The sequence below is a fragment of the Erythranthe guttata genome, chromosome 7, assembly GCF_056151865.1.
Source record: "Erythranthe guttata isolate IM_541 chromosome 7, IM_541, whole genome shotgun sequence".
NCBI lineage: Eukaryota > Viridiplantae > Streptophyta > Magnoliopsida > Lamiales > Phrymaceae > Erythranthe > Erythranthe guttata.
In genome coordinates, this window is record NC_142539.1 from 13,935,712 (window position 1) to 13,945,031 (window position 9,320).

Consider the following 9,320-nt stretch of genomic DNA (forward strand, 5'->3'; position numbering starts at 1 on the left):
GCAAACCAGATCACGTAGCCAACAAGATCCTCCTGAGGCATCAGCTCGGAGAGAAAATGACACGGCTAATAACCTTCCCGTCCGTGGAGGATCTGGCATACCACCTCCTCCACGCGCCGCGGAGCCACTTCCTCCACGTGCTGCAGATCCACCTCGCGAGGTTCAGGTGATCCCCCCTCGGGACCCACCACTCGCCGATCCACCACTCCCTGCTCCTCGAACGGTTCAAATAACCGAGGACGCGCTCCAACGTATGATAGCGGAAGCTTCTACTCGCGCCGCCACGGAGGCCGTAACTCAATATATCGCCACGATGGGAGCAAACGCTCCCAATGCGATACCAGCGCCAGCTCCACCTGTAGCGCCACCCGTGGCCCCACAGCCAATACCGAATCAAATAAGTGTCTCCTCCTCTACCTCGGATCCACGATCCCGAGTGCAATTATCTACCAACCACCGAGGGGCACAGCCCAGACAGCAGCGTCAGCGCTCACCCCCAAGGGGGAATGCGTCACCACGGAGAGTCCCTCTCTTTAATGAGGGAGAAGGCGAAGTAAACAGCCGAATGTCTCGCCAAAACCTTTTCTCCCAACCAAATAATCAGATGGGTGAGAGGATGCCTCTCCCAGCAAGACGCAGTCCCTTCACCATAGACATCCTCAACGAGGTACTACCTCAAGGAGTAAAGATCTCGGGGTTACCTCAATTCGAAGGAACCACCGACCCACAGGAACATATAGAGAAATTCAGTGCCATGGCGGATTTATATGGCCCGACGGATGCTGCTATGTGCAAAATGTTCCGTACCACTCTCTCCAAGAGAGCGATGAACTGGTTCAACTCCCTACCCATAGGGTCGATTGACACCTTCGCTCGACTGTCAACCCGATTCACCAACCAATTCGCTATCAACAAACAATATGCCAAAACCCCAGCTCATCTCTTCTCAGTAGTACAGAGAGATAACGAAACGCTCCGCAACTACATCAAACGTTTCGTAGAAGCCGTCCATGAAGTCCCCAGTGTAGGGCAAGACATGCTCTCCGGGATTATGCAACAGAACTTAAAACCGGGCAGATTCAAGGAATCTATTGCCGGAAGACCCCCAGGCAACTTAGAGGAGTTACTGAATCGAGCCGAAAAATACGTCCGGATAGAGGAAGCCTCTACCCATGCTCCTCCTAAAAGGAAAAGGGAAGATGACCGTCAAGACAATAGGAGGCGCGATGATCGACGTCCACCACTTACACCTCAAGGCCAACCCTCTTCCTCCTACAATAGGTTCACTCCGCTAAACACTCGCCTCACGGAAATCCTTCACGTGATAGAACAGAAAGGTTTAGCAGAGCCTCCACGTCCTATGCAGCCAAACGCAAAGCGAGAAAAGTCGGATCGTTATTGTCGATTCCACAAGGACAGAGGGCATACTACGGAGGAATGTGCACAACTCAAAATGGCGATCGAGAGGCTGATCAAACAAGGCCATTTAGGCGAATACATTGATAAGCCTCGAAACAAGCGCCGTGATGATCCTCCACGTCGAGATAATAATCGAGATCAACAGCAAAGGCGAGAGGATGGGGGTCACCGACGTGACCTAGATAACAATGATAACCATCCCACCCGGGGAATCATCTCCTTTATCTCCGGAGGACCGGCGGGGGGCGATTCACAAAATGCAAGACGCACACTCGCCCGATCAGCGCGCATGAATCAAGAACACGCTTCTCCATCCGAACGCATATATCAAATACGAAGACCTGATCCCAGCATAGTCTTCAACTCCTCCGACCTCGAAGGTCCGGATGAAGACCATGTCGATGCATTGGTAGTAACAACAACGGTGGCCAACTTCTTGGTCAAGAAGATATTAGTGGACGGTGGAAGCTCAGCTGACATCATGTACCTCCACGCTTTTAAGCAGCTAGGCATAGATAATGCCCGATTTAATCCCGTCTCCACACCCCTGAAAGGATTCACAGGAGAAGGCATTTTATCCATGGGAGAAGTAGAGCTGCCCGTCTCTTTAGGGGAAGACCCCTGTCGAATCACGAAACTAATCAAGTTCCTCGTCGTCGACAGACCATCACCCTATAACATCATTCTGGGGAGGCCAGCCATCCACACATTCAAGTCAGTGCCTTTCTCCTATCATCAGATGTGGAAGTTCCCTACTCCCTATGGAATGGGGGAAGTACTTGGAGATAGACGTCTCGCTCGAGAATGCTATGCAAGGGCCCTACGAGAACCCTCAAAGAAGCCTAAACCACCCGGAAAGGGAGACGATACCCAAAAATCCGACAAACGGAAGTGGGTCAATGCGATCATTGAGGACAATAAAGAAATCCTCATCAGTGTACCAGACGATAGTATCAAGCTAGCGGCTGTCGAAGAGCTTAAGCTCATAGAGCTCACACCTGGAGATAATTCCAAACTCCTACGCATCGGATCCGATTTAGATCCTAAGACAGAGCAGCAGCTAATCAACTTCCTGCGACACAATGGAGATGTGTTCGCATGGAAAGCCCAAGATTTGTCAGGCATTCCCCCACAGGTAGCCCTACATCGGCTTAACGTCAACAAGAGGATGAAGCCAGTCAAACAGAGGAAAAGGACATTTGGTCCTGAGCGCAACAAGCATATCAAAGCGGAAGTGGCAAAACTCCTTGAAGCGGGCCACATACGACCAGTCCAGTATCCTGAATGGCTGTCGAACGTAGTACTCGTTCCAAAACCAGGTGGCAAGTGGAGACTATGCGTAGACTTCACCGACCTCAACAAAGCTTGTCCTAAGGACCCTTTTCCCCTACCTAGGATCGATCAACTCATCGATTCGACCTCGGGATGCGAGCTCCTCAGCTTCCTCGACGCATACCAATGGTACAACCAGATCTTACTTGCGCCAGAAGATCAAGAGAGAGCTAGTTTCATCACTGACCAAGGCATCTACTGCTATCAAGTCATGCCCTTCGGATTAAAAAACGCAGGAGCCACCTACCAGCGTCTAGTGAACAAGATGTTCGCAGATCAGATTGGTAAAAATATGGAGGTGTACATCGACGACATGCTCGTCAAAAGTGTTAAGGTCTCGGACCACCTAACGGATCTGGATCAGTGTTTCGCCACCCTGCGAAAATATAAGATGAAGCTCAACCCCCTCAAATGTTCATTCGGAGTTCGGGGAGGTAAATTTTTGGGATATATGATTTCGCAGCGAGGAATCGAAGCTAACCCCGCGAAAATCGAAGCAATCACCTCCATGGCTCCGCCGACGTCGATCAAGAAAGTTCAACAGCTCAACGGCTGTCTGGCATCCCTTAACAGATTCATTTCAAGGTAAGCGGACAAGGCTCTCCCCTTTTTCAAGATTTTAAGGGGAGGAAGAAAATTCGAGTGGGATGAGGCATGTCAAAAGGCCTTCACAGAGTTAAAGTCATACTTAGCATCCCCACCCCTGCTCACAAAACCTCAGCCCGGAGACACCCTCCTACTATACCTAGCTACCTCAGCTAATGCCGTCAGCGCAGTCCTCATCCGAGATGGGGAAAAGGGCCACCAACCCATATACTACATAAGTCGCGCATTCCAAGGAGCCGAACAACGCTACACCAACATGGAGAAACTCGCTCTCGCCCTCATCAACGCAGCTCGGAAGCTTCGACCGTACTTCCAGTCACATCAAGTGGTGGTTCTCACAAATTATCCCCTGAAGCAAATACTAAGAAGTCCCGAAACATCCGGACGATTAGCAAAATGGGCGATAGAGCTAAGCGAATATGGAGTGGAGTTCAAACCCCGCCCAGCTATCAAAGCGCAAATATTGGCTGATTTTTTAGTCGAAATGACCGGTGTAGAAGAAAGCACTTCTCTACCTACTTGGTCAATAAACGTTGATGGGTCTTCCACTGCCACAGGAGGTGGAGCGGGTATCGTCCTAACAAATCCCGACGGAGACGAATTCGAATATGCGCAGCGATTCGAATTCACAACCTCAAACAACGTTGCTGAATACGAAGCATTGATAGCGGGAATCCGCCTCGCCCTAGCAGCCGGAGCGCGCAAGCTCCTAATCCAAAGCGACTCTCAGCTCGTCGTTAACCAAGTACTCGGAGTGTACGAGGCCAAAGAAGACACCATGGCCAAATACTTAGCTCTCGCGCACACTCTCTTATCTAAATTCGAGAGCTACGAGATAAGACAAGTACCTCGCTCCAATAACGTCCATGCTGACAAACTAGCTAGGCTTGGAAGCTCCATGGCTAGCATCGGAAGCCGGAAGGTGACGCTCCTCACCTCACCTCAGCCAGAGATAACTTCACCCACTGAAGTACAATACACCGAGGAGGATGAACCATGCTGGTTCACTCCAATCCTGAAGTATCTCAAGAAGGGAGAACTTCCAGCGAATTCCACCGAAGGACGAAAGTTAAAAACGAGAGCCGCTCGCTTCGTCATAGTGGGAGAAGAGTTATACAAACGAGGGTTCTCATTTCCTTACCTCAAGTGCCTCGACCCGACCACAGCGGATTACGTACTTAGAGAAGTACACGAAGGCATCTGCGGAAATCATTTAAGCGGGAGAACTTTAGCTCTCAAACTACTGAGGCAAGGCTACTATTGGCCAACGATGCATGAAGACGCGAAGAAGTTAGTCCGGAAGTGTAAACCCTGCCAAGAGCATGCAAATATCACTCACCTGGCAGCGGCGTTAATGCAACCAATTGAGAGCCCCATCCCTTTCGCCCAATGGGGGATGGATTTAGTTGGACCATTCCCGCCCGCCACAGGAGGACGCAAATACCTCATTGTAGCAGTGGACTACTTCACCAAATGGGTGGAAGCTGAACCCTTAGCACGCATCCGAGAAGAAGAAGTCATCCAATTTCTATGGAAGAACATCGTGTGCCGCTTCGGAATCCCGCGTTCCATCATCTCGGATAATGGAACCCAATTTTGCGGTGACAAAGTAAAAAATTGGTGCATCGGCTTGGACATCAAGCAGTTCTTCACATCGGTAGCAAATCCACAAGCTAACGGCCAGACGGAGGTTACAAATCGCACCATCCTCCAACACCTTAAGACAAGGCTGGGAAGTGCCAAAGGAAAATGGGTGGAAGAATTGCCTAACGCCCTATGGGCTTATCGCACAACCCCACGCGCAGCAACCGGAGAGTCGCCTTTCAATCTAGCTTTCGGAACAGAAGCTATAGCACCCGTTGAAATAGGTGAACCATCTTGGAGAATCACCAACTATGATCCAGCAGCTAATGAAGAAGCTATGCGAGGAAGCCTAGACCTTGTAGATGAGTTACGTGAGATTGCATACATCCGACAACAGATGTATAAATCACGCATGGCCAAGGCATATAACTCAAAGGTCCGCCCTCGCTCCTTTCAAGTCGGAGATTTAGTCCTCCGAAAAGCTGAAGCCTCTCACCCCATCGGTAAGCTCGACCCAAAGTGGGAAGGACCGTATAAAATCACAAAAGTGGTCAACACTGGAGCATATCGCCTCGAGAACATTGATGGACACCCTATACCCAGAACATGGAATATAGGGAACCTCAAACAGTTCTACGCTTAAGGTATACATCTACCTTACTTCAGATCGGTTAAGGTCACCATCCATACCCCTTCTATATGAAAGTTACTTTCAAATTGTCGCATCTGCAGGCTCCACGACCTTCCACGTAACTCGTCTTGTAAGCTGTTCCTAGATGGTTAGAAATTTTTCTACTACATAACCAGGTGCGTTAACATCCCACCTCAACTGGGGGGCTAGTAAATTTATTTTCACCAGCAATTCCTCATCACATCCCACCATCTTATTACAGATTGAGCTCCATTAAAAGAGGATGCATATTACTCAAGCAACGGCACAAAGAGCGAGAACACTCCATACCACATCGCCAAGGGTAACTATACTTCCACTAGCATTCAACACACGGATGATCTTATTTACTCCTACTAACGTGAAAAAATAATTCCACTAGCAGGCATGATCGCATAGTAACTCGCAGCAACTCACGAGTTGATTTTATATCTCGAAGTGCGAGGAAGAAAATACATCACCATAGCATGGTATGTAGATCGGCAATACGCATCCCCTCAGCTTCAATTACTAAGTCTTCAATACAAATGCTTAGACAAAATTCTTTTTTCGCAATTATATTTGACAGGCATAGAAACGCCAAAGGAATTCATTTTACCATCAACACAGCAAAACGAACGAGTACAAGCAAGACGTGGAAGAAGAAGAACAAGTGTAGTACAATCACTTAGAACAATTTTTATCAAGTCAATTTTTTTTTCTTTCTCGCTCCACCAGTAGTTATTTACCTTTGCCTCACGTAGGCCCATCGCATTAGTCATTTACTTACATTCGCCTCACATAGGCATGTAACAATTCTCCTATGCTATCGTTGAATAAATAATATTTTTCGCTTTACTATCTACGCCTTTACGTCTATACAAATTACCTCTTACCATGAGTTCAAATCAATACCACCCTACAAACACTTAGAGTGATTTGGATAATCCGTATAGCCTGGCCAGCTGGATTAGCTAAGTCCCTTTAACTGTTTCACGAGGTGCTACTTTTAAAACGTGGCCACGGACAAAAATATTATAGACCCAAGTGGTCAAAAACAAAGGGCACGACCCCTAACAAAAACCTTGGGAGACTGATCCCCTCCTCAAGTACATCGCGTATAATGCTAATGTAAACACATAAAAGCAACGCATTAATTCTTGACAATGTCAAAATAAATAAATCGAAATCTTATACTTCAAAGTCAAACGAGGAAGAAATTCAAATAAAATAGTAGTGGACATACCCAACTACATCAGCGATAAAAACAAACTAAGAAATCCATATCAAAAATTAAAAAAAAAAAGGGGGGAAAGTTAACTACTCTAGCAAATAAATCTAAACTCCCCTACCGCGAGCGGAAGACGTACCCACAGTGGAGTCATCCGCAACCACATCATTCACGAGCTCCGTGCCCGTCCCATTGACATTTACCTCATCTTCCTCTTCATCGGATATGCCAGCTTCCATCCCACGAATCACTTTCTCGCTGATACCACCCGCATCGCGCAGATATTTGCGACAAGCGCGCACTAATGGCTTATAAACCACAGCCAATGCGTGCTCCTCAATCATAGCTGTACACTCGTCACTACCTCGGAAGCTAGCCTTGGTTTCCTCCACGATGGACTCCTTATAAGCCACACCACCTGATGTCGTGAGGAACCTCTTCCCCGTCGCCTTTTCAACTTCATATTTCTCTTTGAGCTGGTCGTAGCATACGTTCAACTTATGAACATCATCCTTATATGCCTTCGCTTCACTTCGAATAACCTCGAGCTCCTCTGTCTTCTCAGCAAGCTCCTCTGTGCGCCGAGCAAGCTCTTCCGAGCGTAGAGCAAGATCAGACCGCGCTACCTCCAACTGGCTTAGAAATTCATCCTCACGCGCTTGACTACGAGCCCTCTCCTCCTCCTCCCTAGCCTCCACATTCCTACCGTGCTCCATGAGATATCTCCAAGTCGCTACCAACTAAAAAAAAAAAAAAAAAAAAAAAAAAAATTTACACAAAGAAGAGGGGAAATGACACTTAATATGATTTTAAATAAACAAGGACTCACCCGACATATGTCTCCACCAGCTAACTCTAGCATATGAGAAGGACCCTTACCAGACATCCGAGCACGATCATACTCCCTAACGAAACCCTCGGTACTCAACATCGGCAAATCATAGTCCGACACATCCCAGTACGACTCCTTACCATTGCGGTTTACGCCATAAGTAAACAGTTGTTTCCCTCCTCCACCATGGAAAGCATAAGTCTCCTCTGGGTCTACCCGTGGACGCTTAGGAACAGCCACATACTCAGTATCCACCCTCTTTCCCTTGCCACGAACCTTCGTCAGTGGACGTCCCTCCACTTCGCCAGCACTGCTACGGTCATCTGCGACAACTCGAGGAATTTCTACATGGACCTCCTCACGAAGCAAACCACTTGAAGAACCTCCCAACGTAGAAGGCACCTTCTTCGATGCCTTCTTCGACGTCTTATTCGCTTTAGCTTGAAGTGCCGCAAAGGTGATACCCCCATCTACAGAAGATAACAAACACATAAGAGACATGAGGTATATACTACCACAGAACTACAAAAAAAAAAAAAAAAAAAAACAAAAGTCAAGGCAACAAAAGGATATACAGCGCTGACCCTTCGGCTTTGGTATTAAAACCCTCGGGTCAAATTCCACGTCACACAATCCCGACTCTTCAATCCTTTTCGCCATATTCGCAGTTATCGTGAAACTCTCGCACGAAGGATTCCAAACAACAGGAACTTCAAAAGTGGGAGCCCTCACATAAAAAAAATGGGTCTTCCATTTCCCCAAAGATAACTTCACACTCTTCACGAATCGATAAGGAACGCGAGGATGAAAACAAAAGAAAGGCGTCATATTGGGACGATGTAACGTAAATAACGCCTTGAACAAACTCACGGTCATAGGCAAACCAACTAAAGACAACCTATGGTGAAACGCCTCGAACGTAAGAACTGCAGTCGGCGTTAACTGACTGTACCCTATCTTGAATTCCTCACACACCTTCAACAAGGTCGGATGCGGTGTAATCTGAGATGTACACGTCAAGTAAGCCAAAAACACCGTGAAAAATCCATCGGGAGGTGAATACAAACGGTCGCCCTTCTGAGGCAACACCAACTCGACATTTCTTGGCGCTCCAGATAAACGACGAATAGTGTGCAAATGCTCTTCCGTCAATACACTATCAAAATCAACTAAGTCCAAATTAATTGGCTTACTTTTCTTTTGCCTCCTCGTGTCGACCTCAACATCATTTGGCGGAATATCATCTTCCTCATCCTCTTCATCCGTCACCTCAACTTCACTACTTGGCACCGCGTGATCACTCGCCAAAGGGTCCTCATTCGAATCGTCACTATCGCTCCCAAAATCCACGATTTGGCGTCGAGAATAACGCCTACTAGCAATAACTCCATCTACTTGCTCACTAACATGAATACGCGGTCCTACATCGTCACTCCAAGATTCAATGATTTCTCGCCTTACGGAACCCCGAACAGTCACATCATCTTCATCGAAAATTTGCTCCTTATTTCGCCCGACCCGCTCGCCCAAATCGGGCCGAAAACGAGAGCTACACGCGCCCTCACGCGCGCGCGCTACCCCAAAAGGGGCTGTTTCACGCGCGCGCGCGTCCTCCAGTACAGCAGGGCCACGTGCCTCTTTCCCAGCCACCAACGCGCTCCCACGCG

The 9,320-nt window shown here is 47.9% G+C and overlaps 1 protein-coding gene across 1 annotated transcript; it reads left to right on the forward strand.

Annotated features, from left to right (window-relative positions):
• The first annotated feature begins 313 nt into the window (after positions 1 to 313).
• Positions 314 to 5,584, forward strand: LOC148769765 (uncharacterized). The gene is made up of 5 exons (XM_088820340.1): positions 314 to 1,569; positions 1,771 to 2,924; positions 2,988 to 3,185; positions 3,342 to 4,834; positions 5,003 to 5,584. The coding sequence occupies exons 1-5, from the start codon at positions 314 to 316 to the stop codon at positions 5,582 to 5,584; spliced, it is 4,683 nt and encodes a 1,560-aa protein (XP_088676466.1).
• The last annotated feature ends 3,736 nt before the right edge of the window (positions 5,585 to 9,320 follow it).